This window comes from Diadema setosum, chromosome 1 (genome assembly GCF_964275005.1).
Source record: "Diadema setosum chromosome 1, eeDiaSeto1, whole genome shotgun sequence".
NCBI lineage: Eukaryota > Metazoa > Echinodermata > Echinoidea > Diadematoida > Diadematidae > Diadema > Diadema setosum.
Window position 1 is genome coordinate 5020428 of NC_092685.1, and position 26999 is coordinate 5047426.

General features: G+C 38.2%; 1 protein-coding gene across 4 annotated transcripts in view; it reads right to left on the reverse strand.

Moving 5' to 3' along the window:
• LOC140233439 (uncharacterized) overlaps positions 1 to 26999 on the reverse strand; it is a 93240-nt gene that overhangs the window by 59280 nt on the left and 6961 nt on the right. For all 4 annotated transcript variants that reach the window (XM_072313562.1, XM_072313578.1, XM_072313570.1 and 1 more), the window contains 4 exons: positions 25118 to 25201; positions 24595 to 24650; positions 20926 to 20997; positions 11062 to 11254 (listed from right to left, as the gene is read on the reverse strand). In XM_072313562.1, the coding sequence (XP_072169663.1) occupies positions 11062 to 11254; positions 20926 to 20997; positions 24595 to 24650; positions 25118 to 25201 (405 nt within the window). The remainder of the gene's footprint in view (positions 1 to 11061; positions 11255 to 20925; positions 20998 to 24594; positions 24651 to 25117; positions 25202 to 26999) is intronic.

Genomic DNA, 26999 nt, shown 5'->3' on the forward strand with positions numbered 1-26999 from the left:
GTGGGCTGACAAAAATGGAAAAAAAAAATTGTATGGTGCACCCCATCCCCTACCCATCAATATATCCTATCTAAGCCATTTTGTCCTTTTATTTATTCTAAAGGTTGTTCCTATGATAAATTACCACTGGACAGCATTTTTTTTTCTTTGTAGCCTTGTGTCCTAAGAACTCTTATCCACTCGACCTCACTTCATTCATGGGCTGAACTGAGTTGGGTCTGATGCTGTTGAATGACATCTTCTTTTGATGGGTAAGTGTGTTCACTGGACAGTGGAGGTGGTGATGGCTGTCTTGCATGTGGAGATGCCTCACTGTCATACTCTGAAACTTCAGTCATGAGTTCCTCAGCATATGCTATAGAAGAGAAAAAAAGGGGGAAGATATAAAACAAATTAACACACAGATGTTTTCTTTACATTAAAATGTAGTACACGTATATCTTTTATTTTGAATGATACATTTCTCCCTATTTCTGCATTTCTTTCTTTATTTTTTTTTTTTTTTGTAGCGGGGAAGCACTGTTATAACTACCATTACCAAGTGATATACTGTATAATTTTTCTATGTACAAAGTAGGCTTACTACGACAAAACTAGACAGCATCCTATTTTGCTTATCACAGCTTTAACTTACAGTAGGTGGGAGGTTCTTTGATGGGCTTCGCAGTCGCTGATCCAGGCTTGTATTTGGGCTTGATGATGATGAAATGACGCTCTCCTTCACCTGTGGTGGCTTGTTGCCGGTCACTGTTAGGGTTGTGATGCAATGCTGCAAGGTGAAGCCTGCAACAGTAATATTAAGAACTTGGTGATGAAATTCAGCCATTGGACACAAGGTTATATGTAGAAAAAATGATGTTCAGTAGTAACATAACATTGGAACAACCATTCAAATAAAAGGACAAAATGGCATAGCTAAGTATATTAATGGATGGGGAGGGGCACTTGGATTTTACCTTGTGAATTTAGGTATTCTACTTCTCATTCTCAAGGCCATTGTCATTGTAGGAAGGAACAATGTGTCACTAGAAATTGTAAAGTGCATTAAAGCATTGTCTTTGAAATAAGGAAAGACTTGTTTAGACACCTGAAGACTCAAATATTTGTTGTAAAACAAAGATTGGGAAGTCAAGTCAGTACATTTCTTTCCTGTCTTTTTTGTGGTGGTGGTGGGGGTGCTGGAAGGGCAGGGGAAGGGTAAGAGCACAGATTAACTATTAAAATACAAACAAAAATATACTTGCCTGCAAAGCATGCCATGGTATCTGTATACATGACTTCATCTTGGGTGCAAACTGATCAATCACACTGTGAAATGATTCCAGAGAGGAAGTTTGTTGCCCACATGACATCTTCTTGATATCTTTGAGAAGAGTTGTGCTGCAAATGATGTCATCCAACTTTTTAGCGACTTTCGTATCTGGATATCAAGAACAAAAAATGAATTGGAGAGGCAAATCAAAGAGAAAATGGTTGTTGGTACTACCTCCAGCAAATGAATTCTTGGGGCTCTAAGGTATGAAATCAATTTTGGGAATTCATCAACTGTAGGTTTCCTTTGAATTGCATTCACACTTCAGTGCAAGAGTATCACACAAAATGTCTGATATCCCTTTTACTGTAGTCCAGCTTTAGCCCATTTTTGAAGCGGGATTTACTTAGTAACCTAGCTTTGTAACCGCAAATGCAAAATTTATTAGTGCTACACTTTCCTACTGGTTTCAGTTCAGTTTTGTGCGGTATTAGAGGCATATGGTAAACACTGTGACTATTGCAACTGTCCTAAAAATCTTGAAATGTTTATGACCACTTTTGGTTCATTAGTTTTGGAAAAAGTTACGGTACCCATACAAACACACACCGCATACGTAAACATACAAAGCAGAACATGCAAAATCCCTCTTTTTCTTTGTTTTTGTTTTTTTGGTCTATTCTTTCACCCCTGCATACATGTGTCACTGAATTTAGACCAAGCGAAATATCAAGATACATTTTATGCTGATGCCTGAAGCGGACCTGCTTCATTGAATTCCTTCAATGAAGCAGATAATTCCCAGTACAAATGTGTACACGTGGGATATTAGTAGGCCTACATGTATTAGCACTATAGTAGGTCTATGAAAGTACGGTTGCATGCAAAATTATTCCACACCCTCGCATTTTGGACATTCTGGCAAAATTAGTAACATTACAAGTAACTGCAGACATCTCTACTAAACCATTCAAGTGGTGAACAGATTATTACAATTGAATACCAGAGCAAAATTCAAGCTTTCATTCATAGTCCATTCATATTGCAACCTTCACACAAAAAGCAGGATTCAACGTGAGAGGGGAAGATAGCAGGCCCTGAGCCGACTACTGTACGAGGCTCAGTTGGCTGAGGCTAGTACGGTAGTAGCACGGAGGAGCGCAAGCGAATGCAAGAGCTCTGCGCGCGGGCCCGCGCCGGCAGTAGTCGCGTCCCTCGCCTTCATGCATCCCCAGTCAAGTCTGCTCATCGTATAGTCATACGGAAGGATAGCCGCACCGACCTGAACGCGAAGCGTTCGGGTTGTATGGTTCGGCTATCCAATAACACCGCTAGAGTTCTTGACAAAGCTGACATAACTAAATGAAGAGTCATTTTCACAAATGAATAGTTGAGCTAAGTAATAGCGAATACATTTGTATACAGTACAATCACAATCGTACCGGTAGTAAATCAAACTCAGCCTCCGCGATCAGTGACATAAGAGATTATACACGTACTAGTGGTAGTTCCCGTATCGACACTGCACGGGCACGGCCTGGCCTGGCTAACTTACCCTCATCCGTATTCGTTCTCGCTTTACACAGCTGCTCTCCTGGGTGTTTTTTTCCTCAGATAATCTAGGTCCAGCTCCAAGCTGGATGTTTGGTACCGCAGATGACTTCAGCATTCGCTTTTTTTTTTTTTAATTCCTAACTGGTGGGAATGCTTCCCACTTTCGACGAAATCGTCTTCCTTGAAAGTCATCAAATGGGCACGCAAATCACACTGCTCTCCGATCGATGGCACACTCCACTTTGCTCTATCAATTGAACTTTTGCAGTCCACATTCGGCGAACGTTTTCGTCATTTGGGAATTGATGCAAACTAACACCATTTTTTGTGGTGTTGCTGCATCCTGCAACAACACATCGCTGTGGCATTTTCGCTTTTAAATATCCGAAAACAACTCAAGAAACAGAAAGTGTCACCACTCGAAACGTGTAACATACGCGATGACCGACTGGGATCAAGCGTCGGTCTTCTGGTTGTGAGGTCACAGGTCACATGATCGAGAGAATCCGATATCGCCTATTTTTAGGGGCGGGGCGTAGCATCGGGTAAAGTGTCAGAATATGGAAAATGAAAAATTCATCTAAAAAATATGGATACAATTTTTCACCGAACTTTCCCATTTTTGATATCTATATGACCCATATTTTCATTGGAAAGGCCATTGCTAGATTAAAATAGTATACCTTTAAAGGGGCATTAGAGACAATTTACATAATTTCACATCATGTAGTGCAAAAATTGATAGCGCCATGTAAAGAGTTGTGGAATTTATTGCGCTTCTTGAGCAGATAAACTAATACTCTGAAAACCACAATACACTGAACAAGGTTGATGACATAGGAGGCTCATAAACTCCAGTAATATACCAATATAATTCCATTACAATACCACTTGCTCAACAAGTTCACCTGTGTAGAATTTATACTTTCTTGTTTTGTTCTGCTTCCCTGAGTACCCAATCATGCATTCTTATGGTGAGGCTGCCATGTCATCATCCTTGTTCATTGCAATTTGTTATGAATTCTGATAACATTCTTACTCCTCATTCCAATCACTATAAATTTTGAAACTCTGTACCCATTATAACCAATTTGTAGACATTAAGATGCAGAAGTCTAAAATCATCTTGAGGTCTCCTTTAAGAATACATATACACCTTTTTTTTTTTTTTTCTTTTTTTTTTTTTAGGGGGGGGGGTTCTGTACAAAAATCTCCTTTATTCAAGCTAAATGATATAGCACCAAAACTTGCAATATACCAGCTGGATGAAAAAATATATATATTATTATGGTAGGCTTAGAGGAAATTCTATCACAATACATTTTTTTTTTTTTTTTTTTAATTGCTGTCATTACTAAGAAGGCTACTCTTCAAATTCATAACAGGATGCCTGAACTCTTCCAAACCTAGTTATGGATCTGGCATGTTCTATAAACACTTTTCAAAATAGCGCCATAGCAAAAGAAAGACAGAAAGAAAGAAAAAAAAAAAAAAAGATGGCCATGTCATTATGAACTTCCTTCCTCCAACATGGAAAACATCTGACATTTGAAGTCAAGGACTGCTCTGGAAAACTAAATATGGCAATTTGTACCAGACAAGTTTCTCAGGTCTAAATTGAATTCACAGTGCATCCGATTACCTGGTAATCTTACCAAAAAAAAAAAAGAGAAAAAGTTGCACCTCAGATGGCCTTTTAGTTTTCATTTAAGAAAAGAAGAAAATTACACTTTTTTCAGTTTCTATCACAGGGTGCTTCATTTGACTCAGAGGGAGGCTCTAACATTTGATGGGAGGGTAACATAACACCTGGTGCACCGTGTAACTCTAAACTGTGAGGATTTGTTCAGAGTAACATGGAAGCACATGCCCCTACCTGGAGGACAGCCAAGGCAGAGGGGCCACCCGAAACCGAATTGCTAGTTCCTGTTACCTGGCAAACTTCACGGAGACAGCGGCCTCCAAACAACTGCAACGTGAAAGGAGGTCAGGGGCGAGGGGTGGATATTACATCACCCATGTCTACCGGAGTCCACTTTATAGAAAAAAAAAAAATGTGTGTGACAACACAAACAACAGCAGTAATAGCAACACCACGTATACCAGTTAAAGCACCACCAACACATTAACACAAGATGTAAAACTGATGCTCGAAGGAGCACTACAGTGGTAGATTTACTTGTGTATCCATCATACCATCATATCAACCCTCCCCCAGCCCCCATTGATGTATGTTTGGAGTTCACGCTGATCCCCCATAATAATCATCATTCAGAATTTCAGATCCTGGTCCTTACATCCTCTGGGTGACCTGAATTAAGATATTGCACAGATCTACAGATAGACAATGCCAACATGCAGGGCTAAAGTGCCCTCTTTACACCATATATACCTGTTACATCATAATGCAGAAATCATGTACAACCTAGCAGGACTCGCCACATGCTGACACACTACGTCATAAACATCAATCAAAAGCTAGTGAAATTATCGCCGTATCCTTGCAATTTCAGAGATTTATCTCTCTCCAGCTTATCAGCCCAACAGGTACAGAGTGTCAGTGGGGGTAAATTTGCAATTAAGGTGCACCAGTGCGGAGTGATGCGAAGCACCTCGCCATGCCCTCCCACGGCGCAGAGGATTTGCCAAGATCAAGTCCTTGATGTGGTGAGACCTCTACTCATTGCATCCACACACATCCTGTCCGTCATGGGCTTATTAAGTCCAGTCCCTTCGACCTGAATATGGGATAAGGTACGCAACAGCAACGATGACAACAAAATCCAGGAGGAAACTGCTAACAAGATCTTGAGTACAACATCTGCAGTTGCCATGTTTGGGCTGGTTTCCATAGCAACCACTTTTAGTTCAGATGTCACACATCAAGCAAGTATACTTCACAGAGAGAATGCATCACCATCAAAGATGTTTGGAGCTCTGTTTCAAATTAGGGTTTCCAGGTATCAAGTAGTATTAATACGGTTAAAGTACAATTCCAGAAATTTGATTCTCCGGGGAAGCCACTTCAGTAAGATTTCACGTTAGCCGTGAGATTATTGGAGAACAAGTTTGACCTTGACCTATGACCTTTGACCTTGAGCATGCACAATCCAAAAGCTAAGGCACAGCTTCATTCACTCATTGTATACAGTGTACATATGCCAAGTTTCATTTGGATACCTCAAGCAGTTTTTAACCCGTTGAGGACGGAATGATTTTGCTACAACACGCATTTCTCATAGACACCTGCCCGAGTATACTCGGGACTCATCCTCAACGGATTAAGTTATGCTGTCCACAACATTGATTACAGACACACGGACAGAAGGATGGATGGACAACAAAACAGCAAAATGCCTCCAGTGACACTTCGTGGCAGAGGCATAAAAATAGAGCACATCCTCTGCAGGCAGCCATACAATTTGTTTGGATCATTGGAAATCACACACAGATGCAGATTCCACTCAAATGAAAATGTATAGGGTAGACAACAATTGATTTAACACTAATTTGAGACATTGATACTAGAAATGAATGACTGTCCCAATGAAATGCTTGGTAAAGGGCATGAATAATACAGGAAAGAAAAATAAATGAGCGAGCAATTCTCTTCATCTCATACTCTGAATAGGTAATGCATTATATGGCTTCAAATGATTAATTATATTTCTTGACAATGCCTTTTTTTAACGACCCCAGAATTGAGGTAAACATGACAAATCTGAACTTCTATTTGAGACTGGATAATATTCAATAATTTCGATAACAAAGAAAAGCCCAAACTGTCCTTCTCTAACTGAAATATTTGATGATGTCAAATCCCAATGCTATTAAAAAAAAATGCATCATCATGTAAGTGGGGGGGGGGGGGTGGATACTTATTTTCTGGCTGACCTTTCACTTGGAGACAGAAAAAAAAAATACATCCACAAAAATATCCCCATCTTGGGGATATGGGCATTAGAGCACAGCCCATACAGGTAGGAGAGGAAATGCACAGAATGAGTGATTTGCATTCACAAAATATTTGTTATGAGGGTTGCCTGTGGCCACCAGGGCAATAACAGCAAAACATGTCTTGAATTTACAAGCAACTACTGGATGACTTACACAAAAATAAAGGAAATGTTGAATCTTTAGTCCTAATCTAAAATGGATCAATTAACATGAAATCAAACCATTCTTCCTGGCAACACTTTCTTTCACAAAAACGGGAAAAGCTGCTTTACTAAAAAGAAAAGATTAAAAGACTCAGGTATTACGTGATTTATGAGGGGAGGGAGAACAAACTCACTTTCCTCTTTGTCTGTCAAAGATGCAACATCAAAAAAAGACCTTCTTAAATGGAATATAGTGTGAGGAACAATTAACACTGCATGAACGCACTGAACCTTAAGCAATGAAACAAGAAATCTGGGCAAAATTGGACTATGTACCTGAGCGACATCTTATGCAGGTACACTATCTTGTATTTTGTTGAATGAAAACACTAAATCAGCTGAGCAGGTGTGATAGATATGCCGTGGATTACTCCTTATTTGTTATGTGCATGATATAATGATAATTTCACATTTGAACAGCATTACTCAACTTGTAATAATGAAGGATAGCATATTACCAGAAACTGTCCATGAGAGATTTCTATTTTTTTTCTCCCACAAGAAAAAATAAATAAAATGTGAATTGATGCCTGGTAGACTTTGGTTATCATTATAGCTTTGTTGTACATCCCTCTCATGTATGGCACATAAACTGAAATCAAAGTAACTATTTTGTTCGACTATTCAAAAGCATGTTAGCCCTCTGACTACACAGTCAAAAAGAAGACATGCACAGGACATTGAACGCTAGATATATGGCATTACCACTATAGCAAAATACCCTGTCAATTACACAGTTCACAAGGATATAAGATATTGAAAGAACAAGCATAACTTCAAAAAACACTTTTGCTGTTGCTGATATTTTGTGGGGGTAGGTTGATTGGTTGTAAACGGACAGCTCTGAGGAAAGAAACAAATGTGGGAATTAACATTATGATTCACAGTGATTTCACAGGTTTTTTCTAACCGTGAAATGACTATCCCATTTCTGTGTGGGCCTCAAGTTCGTCATGATCATTCAAAATCAACCAAGAATCGGAAATTATGTGCGGATGGTGGAATTCTCCATGGTCAACAAATACATTCCCTATCCTATCAATATCATTTTATAAACAAAATGTTAAAAAAGAGCACATATTGGGAATATCAACAGTTCCTTGGCGACATCGCTCACCACTGGTGGTAAGGGAGTGCGGAAACAGCGAGTATATGCGCTGTGAATCATCCGGGTTTGTCGAAACTTTGCACAGCAAAATTGATCTGCATGCATCTGATTTTAACTCTGAACACATTTAGAAGATACTTCATCACTTAATGTTGTTGTAACTAATTCACCTCCCTGTCGAAATTCATTCAGTGACATTTTGCCGGAAGAACATATCCCAAAGTCTCACAAGGCAGCACATCTCAAAGTAAGTTTTCTGCCTTCCTGCATTTCTTAAAGTGAAAATATAGTAAAATCAACCAAACAAACACAAAAGTCAGATTTTGTTGGTTTTTTTTTTTCAAAATTAGATCCAGACTAAGGAAGATACAATATTCTAAGTTTTAGATTCTTAGCAATGCAATGATAATGCTTGAAACAAAAATAAAAGCTCATGTTGTCATATCACAAGTCGCTTACTGACCTTCACTAAAATCTTTACTAAATACCCTTTCACGGAATGAAACTAATACTATCCTACTATTTTCACATCATGGTATTTTCAAGGTGAGATTAGCTGGCATCAATGTTACTAAGGAGCGTAACACTATGCAGTTGCTAAGTTTTTACCAAATGCAAGATTTGTAGCATAATTCTGTGTACAAACTGATAAGAATGTAAAGAAGTAATTACTGCTATACCCTATTTACAAATGTCCTTGCAATTTTTTACCCAATTTTGTAAAAGAAAAAAAAAATCAGATGAAATTCTAAAATGCTGTAACTCTCCAGGTCAATGTGAGATATGGATAAAGTTGTACAATTAAGTCAGTTCAGCGTTACATTCTGTGTATGAGCAGATAAAAGTCATCTGAGAAAAACGATGTACTGAGACACAGCGTTGTAATGAGCTATGTCATGGACAGCGCCAGAATGATTTCTTTACGTTGCAGTGGAAGAAAATTCTAAATTCAAGGGAGCTTGTTAATATAAAAGCCAGGTGTATTACATGAGTGGGTGATATCTAGCTTTATGACTGTTTTGTTCCAGTGGGTTTCAAAAGTGGTCATTTGTATCATCACTAACTGCAAATTGGTATATGTGACCGTGCACCTCAAAACGAACATAAAGTCGCACACACTGATTTTGCGTGAGGACTGAAAATAAGTGAAATGGGTCAACCTAGCCAAACTTGACTTTTTCATATTTTCTGAAAGAGCGGGTCTTCTTTTACATTATGCTAAAATTTGGTATCATAAAACGGGCAGGAAAGTGTGTTTTTTTAGCAGTTTATCTCGAACAATTTTGGTAGAATAGTGTGATTAGGTGTGTCTTTAGAATCCCTTTTTCATTTCTGAAAAACCTTGTCCACACTCTTCACTTTCAACTCTAATAACTTTTGAAAGGATAATGCTACTGCTTTGAAAGTTGACTTTAATTATGGACAGAATGTGTTAATGAGGCATGCTTAATTTCAATTTTAATCTGATAATCCCTTCATTGTTGTTACTCTGGTGGTTTACTTCCTGTTTTTGTCCCATTCATCGCACAGCCAGCACGGTTTGGTAAAGATTAAGCGCTTGAATAGACACTGTACTTCAGAGCCTCTTTTATCAATTCACACTTTTCCTGAGTTTGTGCTTTCTTTCCAATATTTAGATAGGTTAGGAGAGTCCATTTGATTTGAGTTATACATCATTTTAAAGCTTAAAGTCTGCTCTTTTAGAATATAGTCTTAACAAAATTCATGTCTGGCGACTTTTTGTTTGTTTTGAGGTGCAGGGTCACATATTGTGTTGGTTTGATACTCAATTTCCTAATACAAAAAGTTGATAATGTAGTGCCATTGCACTTTTTTGTCCTAAAGACATTCAGATCGCTGTTTGTCTGGCATAGCCTGTAGTAGGTCTTCAACCAGTGAGTGAGAAAAATGGAAATGTCATGGAACAATTGTCTTTGGAAAGAATGACAACAATCCTTGGCAGTTGAGATCAATTCATGCTGGGTATCGGGCAATGTCCAAGGATGAGGAAAAGTAGGGGCACAGTCACACTGCCCTTCATGATTAAAGCTATACTACTCTGTAAAAGCACGTAGTAATGCATTAATATGTGTGTATGTGTGTGCGTACGTGAGTGATAGCAATTTCAATTTTATGGATTTGCATTTATTTTTCCAGGGTATTCCATGCATTATTTCTGTTACTTCATAATTTCAATTATTGTATTTTCAAGTTATACATGTATAATCAAGGCGATTGTATTCATGACTTCAACTATGATCCTGAAGAATTGTTTAGACTGATCTCAAAACAGAAAATTAATAGAATTCATTCATTTAAATTCTAATGAATATGAACTCTGTATGCAATGCACATTTGTGTTTTGTGAGAGACCAAACTCACCATGTTATGCAATACGGTCCTGGTGTTATCATGCATTACTGGATATTAATCATTTGTCATCTAAACCTGCTATTTGGCAAATTGCTCACAAGTTTCCTTGCTGTTTAATGAAGGGAGTCAAAGACTTAACAATGTGTATGTCCTGACTTTAAGACCACCTCCAATTCTATATAGGGCACAATTTAGCAACAGTGAAGGAAAAAGTGAGGGTGGGAAGGGGGAGGGGGAGGGTGGGGTGGGGGTGGGGAAGTCGATGAGAGGAGGACCACAGAAAGAAAGAAAAAAAAAATATCTTCTAGGCGTGGGATTTTGGCCAAGATCCTAGCTGCTGTGCAGATATTGCACTGAGTCAGTTTCTAGCTCAGCGGATGAAGTGTCAATGCAAACACCTGCACTGGGTGCAGGTTTCAGGTTTGAAATGAATAGCACTCACAGGGGGCCCACAGTATGGGGTGTACTCGATATAACATGAAGAGCATTCTCTTTCACTCATTTTAGTTAACACCAGGATGGGAGGAGCTGGAGAAAGTGAGAAAAAGAGAAAAAAGAAAAAGAAAAAGAAAGAATATAAAACCTGGCACTGTTGGGGGTAATTCAAAGGATATCCACAATTGAGACCAGTTGGCAGGCGAGACCCCATCTGTGGGTCCACCAGGGGGGATGAGCAAGCCCACCGCTGTGCACCGGAGTAGCGGGCGTGAATCACCGAAGCAGAGGGAAGGGAAAGGGAAGGTAAAGCTGCCCCCTGACACAGGCTTGACGACGCGGTGACATGATGGGAGTGGAAGCCTGCCAGCTCTGCATGAAAGAAATCAAGATAGATGGATGGATGGCAAAGAGTTACAAATATACAGAGAGAGGTGATAATGGAAAATATAGATATAAATATATATACAATATATGAATAACACTATGTAATGAACAATAATATACAATTTGCATTAATCTATACCTATCAATATGCATATATGCACATAATATACCAAGTATACATCATATAGTTTCTTCTGGTGCCCCTGCATTATGAGAAAATCTACCCTTGTTTATCTGTGATGCCCAAAAGCTTGCATCACTCGCATTCAGTCTGTACTAGACGCACATGTTTGGAAACGATTCACATGTGTCCCCACCGCATTTCAAGCTCCTTGCATTATGTTGTTTGATGTATCGGGTATGTATTCACAGCATCCATCAACTTTCATCACTGTGACATGACTGAATCATACAAATGAAAAGAGCACCATCCTGCAGTTATGCTGTCAGAATGCCTCAATACCATGGATGCTGGTCTATGATGTCTTGATGCTGGAGAAGAACTACACAGTGCACCCTACCAGGGAGATGACATACAAGTGTACCTCCCTGACCCCACTGAAGTGAAAGCTCTGATATCTATCATTGGCACAGAACACTCTAATCACCTACACTCTTCATGCATTAATTATTTCAAGTCAGGTCATGACATCAGCAACACACTCTGCCTTATTTTGTTGAGGGAAAAAATAACCTATGTACCAACAAAATTCTCTTTTGACCTACTGTCAAACATCCATTGGCACGAGGAACAGCATATCAACTTGTGGGGCTGTCACTTTCCACACAGGTTGGTTTGACATTGTTTTCTGAGCACTTAAACAAAATGTGAAACTTTTGTAAAACACTGATACTGTGGTGATGGGAATGGTGCACATTGGACAAGCTAAACAATTCAAGTTGACTGTATGTGTAACTGAGATGTGGTTATACTTGATCAATCTCTGCACCCCCCCCCCATCCTTTTCCTCTTCTTTCATTTTTCTTCTCTGCTTGTTTTCATCACAAATCCCATTGTACTTCCGTAATTGCTAATCTAGCTACAACTTCATTCTCTCTGATGGCAGTCGAACCAATCTGTATTATCCTTGACCAAGTACTGGAATTGCTTCAAGTGTTAGATCAAGATGCAGAAATGCTCTGCCACTCTTAGAACTTCTCAGAATGCCTACCGACATCAATTTCTGAACAATTTCATAAGGACGGTACTGATGTAAAAGACTTCTTTTTTTTTTTCAACATCACACACTATCATCAACTATGTGCCTTTGTGGATACTGTCTCTTTTGATAGTAAAAACAAAAATGACACAATACAATGAAGGCAACTTGATATGTACATGTACATGTACATGTATTATTAGTTACTCATGAATGAACAATCAATCTGCAGTCTAGAGCAGGTCCACTTCTTTCCTTACCTGGACAATTTCAATCAAGCAACCATAGAAGCCCCTTGCATTGTAACTGTATAAATGAGCATCAAATGAATGGCTTTGCTCTGCTCCAGACACAATTATTACAATCAGTCATCTCTCCAGCAGCTCTCTAAATTTACAGATTTAGTAATCAGCCCCTTAAAACATTGGAAGACATTAAAACACCCTGCTAAAGAAAAGCCTCATGTTTTACTCTACACAGTAAGACTGGAACACCCTGCTAAAGAAAAGCCTCATGTTTTACTCTACACAGTAAGATTGGAACGCCCTGCTGAAGAAAAGCCTCATGTTTCACTTTACACAGTACAAGAGAGCATATAGAAGAGAAGGTGTCAATTTTCCAATGAACAGGAATATGTGGTTTAAAAAATGTATGGTCAGAGTTCAATAGATAAATTGCTCACATGATGGGGAGATAAACATGACCTGGGCTGCAGTATTTGGATGCAAATTACAGAGTTCCACATTACAAGCCTTTTTGCAGTCCCAACTGTAACATACGATACCATATACCTGACCTCAAATGCTTTTAATGAAAGTAATTTATTCAAGAATGGAATGGGAATTGAAACTGGTCTGTCTATACTGAAGGGGAAAACTCAGACCCTGCCTTTCTGGGGAAGTACAGGAGGTTTCGAGTGAACATCAAGAGTCTTGTCCTCTTTCAAAACAATTTGCAGCAGACAAACTTTTTGATGGGTGCTTTCTCATTTGGCAGCATGTCAACAAGAGACACAAAGTGCTCTGTAGAAACTGATGAAAAAAAAAAGTTGCTCATGTGATCCTCTTTTCTTAAAATACATAAACACATGCTACTGTTACCACAGGTTGAAAAAGGCATAAAGTAGTACCGGCACACTGCACAGACGTACCATGATGCCTTCATTCTAATCCCCAGGTCTATACTAGTGCATCGAAGAATGCTTTTTGAAAATCAGCCCTAACTATGGCTGCAAGGGCAATCCTTCCCATGAGTGGAGAATGAATAAATAAAGTATTTTTTTTTTTGACAATTCCATTAGCATGAAGTCTTTTTTATTCTCAAACTTGAAAGAACAATGCACGTGGAGGAGGATGACACACATTTGCAACAAGACAAATTTAAACAATGCTATGATATGAGAAGCATGCTGCAAAGACTGCAAAAGAAGAAATGATTTGATTGGAGTCACAGAAGTCATACTGCTGTTACATTGATACCACTGATAACTAGGCTTCATTAGATTTCAATTTTGTCTTGTTGTAATAGTCACAAGTATTTATCAGGAAGCATGTGGTAAATTATCTCTCACACACACACACACACACACAAACACATGCACAAATACACAAAAATACACACAAAAAAGCACACATACACTTTCTTGGACTACTTAGACACAATGATATGTAGGCCTATATTTTGATCAAACTTACAGGGGTATCTCATTATAAGTCTGGTCAAATAATGCAAGACATAGTTTTGCATTACTTTTTTAAAGGAATCTCCAATACCAAGCTTCCTCCTTTAAAAGGACATATTCTGCAGCGTATCCAGGCAATTACCCCCAGAGGGCAATTACCCCCCCCCCCCCCCCCCCCCCCCCCCCCGCCTAAATACCGGTTAGTAGTAAGGTTAGAGTTAAGATTAGGGTTAGGGTTAGGTTTAGTGTTAGGAGTTTGGGTTTGGGTTAGGATTAGGTTCAGGATTAGGATTAGGGCCAGGGGAAGTGTCCGGGGTAATTGCCCAGGGGGTAGTTGCCCTAGACCCATTCTGCAGTATTCTCTGCCTTTAAGACTTTATCTTTAATACCCATCAATAGTTCCTGAATGTATGCACATTCAGTTTGCTGTATGTGTGAAGACATGCCTGTGTGAACGTCTGAATGAAAAAGGAAAGATGTCAATGTAAAATTTCTGTCTAATTCTTGCACTCGTGATAGAGTACAGAATGGGGTACTCCCCCCTGCTCCCAATCCACCCCAACCCCCCCCCCCCCCCCCCACCCCCATCAGATGAAGTAAAAGCATTGCTGAACTTGGTGGATGGTTCTAATCAAAATTCATATGGGGTTAGATCAGTTGAGTTTCCTTTGCCTGCACCCCTGACATCTATTCCCTCTCCACCCATCATCAGTTCTCCCTCTCTCAACTTTCTCTCACCCCCCCCCTCCCCCCCTCCCTCTCACTTCTCTCAGGACTAATCAACTTCAATTTCCCTGATTCCGATAACCCTTGCAAGAACCTGTTTGCTAATTTCTGACAACATTACACTCAACATGACATTCAAGCACACACACAAACACACACGCACACACACACAAACACACACATGCACACCAGGATTTTTTTTCTCTTTTTGTGGTGTGAATAGAATGCGAAGTGATACCAGTTTCCCCAGGATAGAGAAAATTGCATTAACCTATTGCTTACAGGAACTAGGTGAGTGACAGGACGTGTCATGTATCAAGTGTGAGGGTGCTGTCATTTCTCAGAAGCAGTAGTGTAAGATCTGTGCATTTAGATGATATCACTGCAGCTTTATCCAAATGTCAAATTGAGTCATATGGCAGCCCCACTGATCGGAAGTGGATAAAGAGTTAACACCTTTGCTTGTCAATTTGATTTCACAGTGGGTTCTTCTTCACTACTGCCTTCCCTCAAAAGAACAAAAAAGTCAGAAATGAATACATGATAATCAATTTGCACTTCCTACAAACTCATCAAAAAGTTGTTATTGCTGTATGTGTAATACCAACACTAACTGTGATGAAATCTGAAGAATTCAGCCCACATGTTTCACTTTTCTGTACGCCGAGTTGTTCTTGGGGTGCATCAGATGGCCAGATGCATGATTCACTCAGATTTCACGCAGATTTCCACAAAGGATCTACAACCATCAAGGCAAACTTGCAGATCTCACAAAAGCTTTACCAGCGATAAGCGTAATTTTGCAATACTCTTCTCCTTCTTGCATTCTTCTTTGATCATCTGTAAGAAAAAAAAAAAGCCTCATCCTCGAATGAGATCCCTTATCATCTTTCATTGCACCAATCATTAACTTCCGTCTCCATAATAAGTGACTCCCGTTTGGGCCGGGCCGAGGGGGACGTTTATTAGCCAAGGCCATCCTTTGTAAGAATAGATGGCACGGCCTTGGACTTGGCAAGAGGAAGCATTCCACTCCAAGAAGCAAGCCCCCGTGATTCACTGTTTTTGTTCGAATTTTTTTGCTCGGCCCCTCTCCGGCGTGCCTGAAAATAGTCCTCATTAGGAGCGGATCGATGGCTCCTGCTTGGCAGCATTACTCACGCTACATATCTCCTGTAGCATTCTCAAGGGACATGACTCCTACAGCTCCCACAAGATACACAAATGACAAATTAGTGCAACAGGATGCTGTACTAAATGTTAGAAAAAAAAAAGGAACAAACACCATTCATCCCCCCACTTGACGGGTGTGTAAACACTGGATTCTAAGTTTGGCTGCACCTGCAAGTGAACATTCCCATAGGAAATGCTCTAATTTAGAGTCATTCTTGTCTTTCATTACTTAGGAAAAAAAGATCTTGCACAGGGTAAACAGGGCTCTGCATAGTTTTGTTAGAGTATTTCCCTTTCTCTGGAGTGATTTCTTTCTTCAAGAGGATCATAAAATGTTCTCACTCAAAACAGAAGCATGCTCGCCCAAACAGAGTAAATGAAGGTGATGTGGAATGCATGTTGCAGTCTAATCAATTAGCGAGTTGCCGCACATATCAAATTTTGAGGAGCTTGAAGGTGACATTTTCAAACCATCCTTTATATCATGTCAGATTAACCATTTAAAATCTAATTTCTAGCTCAATTTGGGTCAGATTACCGCTTTGATCCATGTTGTATTATTAATGCACAAATTATTTAAACTACAGTATATATGCCAAAGACACAAGTTGCACATGATGGACCATTGACAAATTTCCTTCCAAAATTCTTTTACCCAGATTTGCACCAGTCAAATGTTAATATGTTCAACAAAGAAAAAGTATACTGCATGACCCAATGACAAAAGTGGTGTGTACATGAACAGAGTGCATAAAGTTGCAATATTCATAATACCACTAAATGAAGCATGTCTTCACATATAATCTGGACATTTTGACAATGCACTGAGCCAATGGTCAGAGCTTGATATCAAAGTCAAAATCATATGGAAGAGCTGAATGAACACTGATGACAGACGCAGTTACTCTGTCCCATTATTCAGCATATCCTTGCTTTTTGCAGTTTGATTGCCTATCATGTTACAATGATATTTAATGCTTATTATTAACTACATTAGTATTTTAAGAACACTTGTCAAATCTGCCAGTGTTCCTCTATCACGTTGAACACAACACAAACACATGGACAGAACAAATGACTTTCACACAAAAGTGAAACATTTCTAGCTACTCTGTCCGACACTGAGCCCTTGATGAACAAACAAGGAAAATGTTCCAAGAACGTTTCAGAAAAGGATGAATAATGTCTGGTAATACCATTTGAATGCACCACAGTTTCAGAGTAATTATGTACTAAGAAATGTTACTTTCCTGTCAAACTTAATGCTAGTGCTGGTGCTGGTGCTATATCTAAAATAACACACTAACATGAAACTCCACCACTTGCTACAGAAATTATGATAAGCGATGTACTTGCCCAACTTCCAATAATATGGATTTTCCTACTTCTTGCAAGTAAAGCATTAAACATTTCTTGTGTGAATCATGTAAGACAGAAAAATTATATATTCATATACATTGTGAGATGAAGAACCTCCATGCATGAACTTAAATTAAGCTTATGCTTTTTCTTGTGGTATTTGAAAAGAAGATATCATGTCAGTTATTAAAAAACAAAACAAAACAAACAAACAGACAAAAGAAGATGAAACTGCAAGATAGCACTTTGCCAAGCAGCAAGAAGCAGCTATCTATGCATTTACAAATGATTAAACACTTGGAACATTGCAGGAAATTGTCATTAGAAACACAATCACATGGTCACATGTGGTGGGGAAACAGCATTGAATATAAACATATTCATTGTTCATGGTTTCGATCGCAAATCATTTCCACAAGGTTGAAAAAGAAAATTAGTCTGGAAACTATGTGTCCATAAATGGTACATCTTGAAGCATTCAACATACAAATTCTTGCACACAGTGCAACATTGTACTACAAATACACCTTCTAATTTATTAGTCAAGGTGCCCTCCACTGGTAGCCAATATCTATACATTTTTTTTTTTTTTTTTTTTTTTTTGGGGGGGGGGGATACAGATGGTGCATGATTATGTAACATTGACATATGGCAAGTGGTCTTACACTGAAAGATCTGAACGCAACATGCTTCAAAGAGTACTGACAGAGCACTGAATGATACGCAACCACCTACCACCATTTCTGGCAATGATTTGACTGTGCAAAATTCCTGTGTACTACCTGTGCTCTACTTCATGGTTGTTGTTCCCTGTGTGTTTTTGTGAATGGGTGTGTATGCATGTTGACGATTTGCACAGCTGCAGCCTTTTGGGGAGGTGCTTGTGTGGCGTGAAGAGAAAAATAATGCAGACAGGCAAAAATCAAAAACATGTCTCGCTTTTCCAGGTAAAGTCCACTGTTGTATAATGATGCTTTGTAAAAAGTATTGGGGAGGAGCCAAGACCCCTACAGTCACAATTTAACCTCATCAAGTCCCAAACACCATGTTGCTAAGGTGTTGTGCTGTATCTATATTTTTCCACAATTTTTGTCTTCCAGACATTACTACCATTCTAGTAAGTAATAAACTGGTAAATATGAATCTAGGCACAAAGGCAAACAAAGAAATAAATTACAAACAAAGTAAACAAAACAGCTATCAAATAAAGAAGACTTTTGTTAAGCAAAAACCTTAGCTTAGGCCAGCACCTTCAAACATTTCTTTAATTAGCATTTTTTTCATCTCAAAAAGCCAGCAATGCACAATCTGCCCATCCTGACTTTGAGAGTGGCTATATAAAAAACTTAGCCTGCTGACTGTAACGAGCTGTAACTAAGAGGTTGTCATTAGTAGCCAAAAATATTCCAAACGCACCATTATCGAACATCAACATTAATGTTATTTTTCAGTCCTTTGCAGGGAAAGAAGTCTAGTTTTTGTGTTCATATCAAAATCACCAATCCCAATAACACATTCAGTTCGACAGCTTTCAACAATGCATCTATAGGACTGATGATAATGACAACTTGTTATATTCAGGAAAGCACATTCAAAAATACAAATCCAACAAACAGGTTCATCCTTGCCTGGAACTGACCTGCATTCCTACCCTAATAAACATTGATAATCTTGGTCTACTTGCATCTCTTGTGACAGAGAAATCCCTTCCAAAAATATTGCCAAAGAGGGCAGCATGCCACTATGTTTTCTTACCAAGGATGTTAGATGGACCAGGCCTCGCAAGTTTGTGTTTGATAATACCATGCAGGGGTCAATAGTTCAGAACAACTGTAACTCAATAAACCAATGATTGAATAACAAGGATTAGTAACATTCAAATCTGAAACAGTGTCAAGAATAAAGGTAAATAACAGAAAATGCTCTACAGCATCTACAACAAAATTTTTGACCTGTCAAAGTGTGAAAGAGTACTAATATTGTTAGCAGAGTCTGTAACACCAATTACATGACATAGCTCTTGTGTGGCTGACCATACAATGTATATCGCACAATAAGGACAAATCAATATGAGCAACTGGCTATTTAGGATCAAGATTTAAAAGGAAGGAGTGCTAGAAACTATTCACAGATGAGAAGGAAACACATCTGACTCAGTTAAGGTGCCATCAGAAAATAGCTATTATAAAATATCATAACAAAAAATATCACAAAGAAAAATATACTGTCAAAACTACATGTGACAATACGTTACCATGTTTGATTTGAATTGCAGATTACTAATCAAACATAACAATTAGCAAGCACATGGCACAATGGAAACTTTCAGGATTGGAGCAGTGTCAGGTACTAACACGACATTGTGCAGATTTAGCATCTCCATTATATATATTTTTTTTCTTTTGGAAGGGGTAGATATATCATAGAGGAGTTGAATTGTTCCAAAATTTATTGCAAATGATTTGGAAGTGATAAAAGTACCTAAAAACCTATTACATGTTCCACAAATCAGGCACTGGCAGTCTGAAAAATTGTATTTTACTGGTCTTTTTAACATTGCATTTGACAAATGATTGCACTTTCCATTGAATTTGCCTATACAAATGTGCAGATTTTGTTACTCCGCAAACATATTTCATATCCAGTGTTGTTATGTAACACAATTTTTCTGGCTACTTACTCCATGTTCCACAGTTACTCTACAAAATAAAAAAAGAAAGAAAAGAAAAGAAAACAAAACAACCCAGCAAACAGTGAAAAAAAAAATGAATATAATGTTTGTCACATAAATCAAACTTATTCATGAGAACACCAAAACAAGAAGAATCTTAGTTACAACAGTTCAGCAAAATTATTAAACAAATTCCTTTAAACCACCCTTTTCCATAATCAAACTATAAAAGCAGATTTATATAAAATCTCCTTCATTACCATGCTTTTTTTTTTTTCTTTTAAATTGGATAATACAAAAGAAAGTTGGTACATTACAAATATTAAAACAGATCATGAGTTGTTGTTTTTTTTCAAAAAGGCAGCAAGTAATTTCATTGTACAATTACAACTCTTGAATTATTTTGCACAAAGGACATAAATCCTGCTTCTCAATTTCACATTTGAATATAACAGAAACTTCAGTGAAGATATGTGTGCAGGTCATGGAGGATGACATCATGACCTCTTCTAATTTGCAAATTAGTTTGCGACCAAACAATTATTGTTTTGTGTCAACATATTAATGTTTAAAAATCACAACTTCTTCTTTTTTTTCAGTGCATAAAGCTTTCAGTGTTTATTCAATTTTATCCCACTTATTAAAGGCAACCTGAAAAAAGGAGTAAAATTTAAGTTAAAATGCTTTGCAACGATGCAACAAGCCTCCATCATCTGTAATCCACCCAACTACAGTTGACTCATATGAGCTTTACCTGACCTGAAAACCACAGTCTGGTTTGGTAAGACAAACGAAAGGGGAGAAAAAGAGAGAAAAAGATACCAAATACAAATACAATGAGACAAACAGGAAACCAAAGCTCATGGTGAACTGATTTCTTACTCACCCAAGAAAGAAGCTGACATCCACGATCACGTTAATATGAGAGGAAACAGTAATGTATGGCTTCCTTTCAAGTCTGTCAAGGGGATGAATTCAAGAATGAAATGAAAACAAAAATCAATCGTGTCAAGCCTAAGTTCATACTGGACGTATTTCCAACTTACTCACTAAAGAAGCTGACATCCTTAATCACATTGATATGAGAGAAAACGATAAGGTATCATTTCCTTTTAAGTCTGTCACAGAAACAAATTTAAAAAATGAATGAAAAAAAAAAAATCAATTGTGTCAGTATCAAGTGAGATGGGCCCGAAGACTTTATATGCCTTACAGACATACATCTGAAGATATGACTTAACCTTTTAGCAACTGAAGATTCTGCACATCATGGCCTATGGTTTCCTGGAAGGTACAGCACTATAATTGCTCTCATTTCGACAACTTTCTAAATGACGTGAAATAGTTCACTCCGTGTTCATTTTGTCTACTTTAAGTTATGTTTATTTGAAAACCTATTAAAGGGACTGTACAGTAGTGGTTGAGGTGGGGATTTATGTTTTGAACATTCCTAAGTGAGATAATGAGAAACCTCTTATGAAATATGAAGGAGCATGTGATTTTCAGATGGATTCAACGTTTATTTGATGAAAATTGGTTTTCAAATGGCTGAGATATCCCCAAAAGTGATAATAATAAAAGACGACATGCCCCAACTTTATTAGGATCTCTTTGTTTCACCTTGTTTTTGGATATCCTAGACATTTCAAAACCGATTTTCATCAAATAAACTTTTGATACCCCTTAGAATTGTATGCTCTTTGACATCTCATAGAGTGGTTTCTGAATATCTCGCAAAACGTTAAAAGCTAAATCCTCACCCCGACCAGAACTGTACACACCCTTTAAGACTTTACCAAGAGAATGGTGAGTCACAGAATTCTGACACACTTTTATAACCTTTGACCTCTTTTAAATTATATAAACATATATTCTATATGAAAACAAAAGAAATGGTAAAGTATAAAACTACACGTATATATAAAAATGGACGGGCGTTTCGGGGGTTTCAGTGACTAATGGGTTAACATGGTTTGGCTTTGAGATGAAGAACTATTCTGTTGAGCCCATAAGTATGGAAGTTCTTTTCAGTTATTCATGCACAGAGTAGCTGAATTCCTACACTGTGAGGACTGTCTTCATGAATGAACTTCTAACTCTGCCAAATGTGTTAAATACTTCCTCATAGACGGCATTATATCACACAAACAAAAAACAAATAAGGTATCTGATTTTGCTATCAGGATGTACACATCAGCACTGAACAAACATAACACATCCATAATCTAATGTCATCGCATCACGTCTTTGCTAAACACCCTCACTGCTGTAATCATTTTTATTTTTTTTTTCTACACTTGACATTTACAGGGCTTCAGGAACATTTAAATCTTTAGTTCTGTGTGATCCCCTACATAAAATACTAGTACATTAAAACCTGTCTATAGCGACCACTGTCTATAGCAGTCACCTGCCATATGCGATCACTAAACACAATGCCCCCAAGAGAAAAGTCATGTTAACGACCCTGTCTATAGCGGCCACATGTCTCCAGCAGCCACTTTTTCATCTCCTGTGGGTGGCCGCTATAGACAGGTTTGACTGTATTAGGTAAGAGTGAAGTATGCCACTTCATGTGCAATTGACTATAATTAATACTGTTCATTCCTAAAACTGCACATAAATACAATATTTATGGAAGTTTAAAGTTTAATTTGTTCCACAAAATATGGAATCTGATTACAACTTCAAATATACATAAGATGGGATGGTATTGTGGACCAATACTGACCAATTCTGAATGCAAGTAGTCAACTGAATATCCTCTTGTTCGTTTATTTGTCTGTTTGTTTTTTTTTTTTAATGAAAGTACTGTGCAGCAGGCATGGCAGAGCGTATAGGTAGTAATCACATTTAATTTTCCCCTTATTATCATGACTAAAACATTGTCACTTCATAATAAAAAGGCATTTTCAGAGCTTGCAGTTGATATTTCTTTTCCCAACATGTAATAGTTGCTAAGAAAATCTACAAAAAACTATTGTAGTTTCAAGATAGAGATAGTGCTTTGTGGTTTTCGTCTAGAACAAAGAGCTCACACTGTGTTGTTGACTCACTGTTACGGAAATTAAATAGCGCCGCCGCTGTTTGAGTTTTTACAGTTATTGGTGTATGCAATAGCAAGAATTGCCTGACAGTTCAAAGATGTCTTTAAGTCTACATTGGCAGTCTTCCCATAGACAGGACCCTGGGATGCTTTTATTTTTGACCCAGATGGCCTGACAAAATAGGCACGATGTTACCTTTCCCTAGATGAAAATTTCATTTCACTGATGTCAGTGTTTGCCGTGTTTACCACCTTGGTGTGTCACACATGATGCTATCCGCTTGGCCAAGGTGCAGGCGTACGTGTCAGATTTTGAAAAGACTTCCTAAGTTTCGTTGTGGTTTCAGTGGTTGCTCGGCTCAGGCGCGGCCGCACTACACAAGATGAGTGGGGGTGACTAAGGTGGAAGTGACTTGGGTGGGAACAGTACAACAGGTACATGGCTAACCACACCTACAGGCATCCTAAAGCTGCCCCTGCTGCTGTCATAAACATTATCAACACAGCTATTGCCACTTCTACAACTTCCACGACTACTTCACCGACATCTCTTATAATCACTGCTGCAGCACATTGTGATCTACAATTGGGTACAAAGGCTTCAGCTGCTAAAACTCAGATAACTACTAGTCCTTCTACAGCAAGAACCACAGCAATTACTTCATCTACTCCTGCTCTTACCAGTACCTCAATTACTCCTTTTACTACTGCCACAATCTCTAGTATTAGTATCGTTACTGATAAAGATGCATGCATTGCTTTTACAACTACTGTTAAACCCCTGCTGCCTCTAGAGGTGTCATGGTGTCATGGTCGACAGGTAAATGCTTGACTAGGGATCATGAGATTGTGGGTTTCAGTTCCATCTGACACGATACCGCTGTGTCTCGAAGGCATAACACCTTACCATCATGAGACCTGCCATGCGGGGTTAGACTGGGCTCCCACAGGATATGAAGTTGTTAAAGCATGGTGTGGTGGCAGCTAGCAAAAGGGCTCCTCTAAGGAGTGGAGATACTGCACATGATGAATGCAGACATATTACATAACAAATAACCTGTTTACCTGTAATTGTTTTGTGTCATATTCTCTGTTTCTCCGTACGTTTACTGTGTCCATCAATCTCCATCCCCCACCAACACCAATATCTGAGCTGGTGAATGCTGCAGAACATCAAATGAGCCTACCTTTCATCACTGCATGATTGTGTACACACATTTTATGGCAGTAATTTCTGAACAAATAATCTCCCATGGTCCACTTTTTTACACTTGGAAAATAATTACAGCATTACTAGAAATGAACTCTATTCAGCCTCATTTCTCAAGCTCTTGTTAACACTGGCAGTGCCTGTCCATGAAGAGCTGATCTCCATGTTTGAGTGGAAAAGACCTCAATATTTTATGGCTTCATTATTTCTCAAACAAACTAAAAAAATAATGTGTGTGTGTGTGTGTGGGGGGGGGGGGGAGGGGTGGGAATCACATGAAACTGAATATTTGCTCTCACCTGAGCTCAAATTGCTTGGCACTGTCTTCAAAACATGACAAAAGCTGGAACACAACCTTGGAAAAGACAGAAATAGAAAATACAAGGCTGAAGAAAGTCTATTCACTTAAGTACATTTGTACATTGTAACTATGGAAATGTCATCACATTATAATGAAAAACTACATGTAATATATCTTTGTATTACATTTTCATTGTTAATGATGGAATGCAACAAGGCCTGGATACTTTTGTGGCACATCATATTCTGTCAAATATCAATGACTCGCACAGAAGTCCTAAAAAAAACCACAACAACAAACATTTAACCTATTTAAACTTGCCAACACATTTAATTAATGAGGCATTTACTGTCAGTGATAGTGCTTTCAATTATATCCCTGTGAGATACACATAACCATGCTATGGACTTCTTTGTACTTGTAGACCACCCAGTATCCTACTTAATCGATCTTCATGACTTCCAAATCCAAGTTGCATATTTTCTACTGAAAGCAATGAAACGGCTTTAAGACAGACCTACCATGGGGTGGACTATTTTATACTTGTATACAAGAGGTTGAAGTTGCTCCATAACCACCCTGAGCTGGGATGCTGGACCATGGCACTACACAGAAAAGAACATTAACAACAAAATAAATTGATATTACGCGGTGTATGAATATATACTAGGTAGAAGACATACATACGATCATAAAGATTTACGAGTTGATAGCATTGTTTTTAAAGTACTGTTACATCACTGCCAATATTCTTTTATTTTTATTGAGAATCGATTGATGCAAACGCAATTTCTATGAGGAAGACAGATGTTACAGACTCTATACTGTCGCAATCACTGAAGTAAAATGACTTAGGAATATGACCTTTGGCTATTCATCATATTACTACTTTATTGTTATGTACAATACACATCACCTTCAAGCAATACATCAAGCCACTTCATGGATGACTTATTCATTTTGTCAGTTTCTTGTGTTAATATCGGACCCTAAAATTTGGATGGATCATCAATCTGCCAGTTGTTCTACAATAAAGCCACTTTTTTCTAACATTGGAGAGTATACAATTTTGTGGCTGGCCAATGTTGGGGACAAAGTTTAGGCTAAGGTAGGCTCATTGTATTAGTGGCTTACATGATGCATTGTCCAAATTAAATCCTCAGCTGTTGCATATTCTTGACACACACAGTCTCCAGGACTGGGAAATTCTTTGTTACTACTCTTTGCTACATTTAATTTCACTTTCAACATTTTCTTACTCCAGTAAGGCAAACTTCATGCATAGTTCATATTTTTTATGAATATCTGACGAGAAATTCATCTTTATTCAATTTCTCTTCCATTCAAAGGCTGAAAGTGTGCTTTGAAAATGTTGATACTGTTTTGTTGAGGTGGTGATCCCATTCATTTTAGTCTAAATTAAACAAAGATGACTGCATTATCATTTTTTTCCTCTGCATGTGTCGTCATGCCAAATTGACAGACACTTTTAAGACACTGCAGTATTCACCACATGATCTTGAAACTTGCAGAGTTTCAATCGCAAGAGGGCAGCATACCAGCTAAGGCTTCATGCTAAAGTCATCTCTGTACAAGTGTTTCAACACAATATTTGAAGCACAGCGTGAACTACCCAGAAAGCAATACCCAACTGAATACATAAAAAGAATTGTCTTAAATACTGAACAAGTCAAAATGGGGGGATTCATCTGTGCTTTGAACACTATGTCAAAATGCACTCCTCTGATATGAAATATTGATGAAAAAGACACACACAAAAAACCAAACAAACACAACAACAACATGATTTACACTAGGCCTCAGTACTTTATGAGTGAGCAAAATAAAGACAAAAACACGATTTACATTAGGTCTCAAGACTTTATGAATGAGGTGATGAAAAGGGGAAAAATATCTACTGGTACTCCGGAGAATTACAATTAAAGGGGTTTTATCAGTCATGTTCTAAAAATACTGTCATTTCTTTTAATTTTGAAGATCAGGAGCACTCACATATTTTCTTCTCATACTACTAAATATTCATGAGGACCTAACAAATCTGTTTTACAGAGAACTATGTTTGTAACTTGCCAATACTTTTTAAGATTTTACTCTCCTGTATTTGGTCCCGACCCCAATGGGGCCACCCCTGCATCTGCCATAAACAAACTTGGAATTACACTCACCAATGTATTTACTCAGTGTATGTCTAGTTCCTTGGATCTACCATAAACAAGCTTTTAACAACAATCACTAATATACTTACTGATAATAATATCTTAGCTTATCACTTCTGGTTCTCGAGAGTATTTGTACAGATTTCTTAATTCCCCCCACCCACCACGGAATGTTGTGTCCCTGGGGCCCTCAAGTGGGCAATGGTGCCAATTTGTACTAACACAA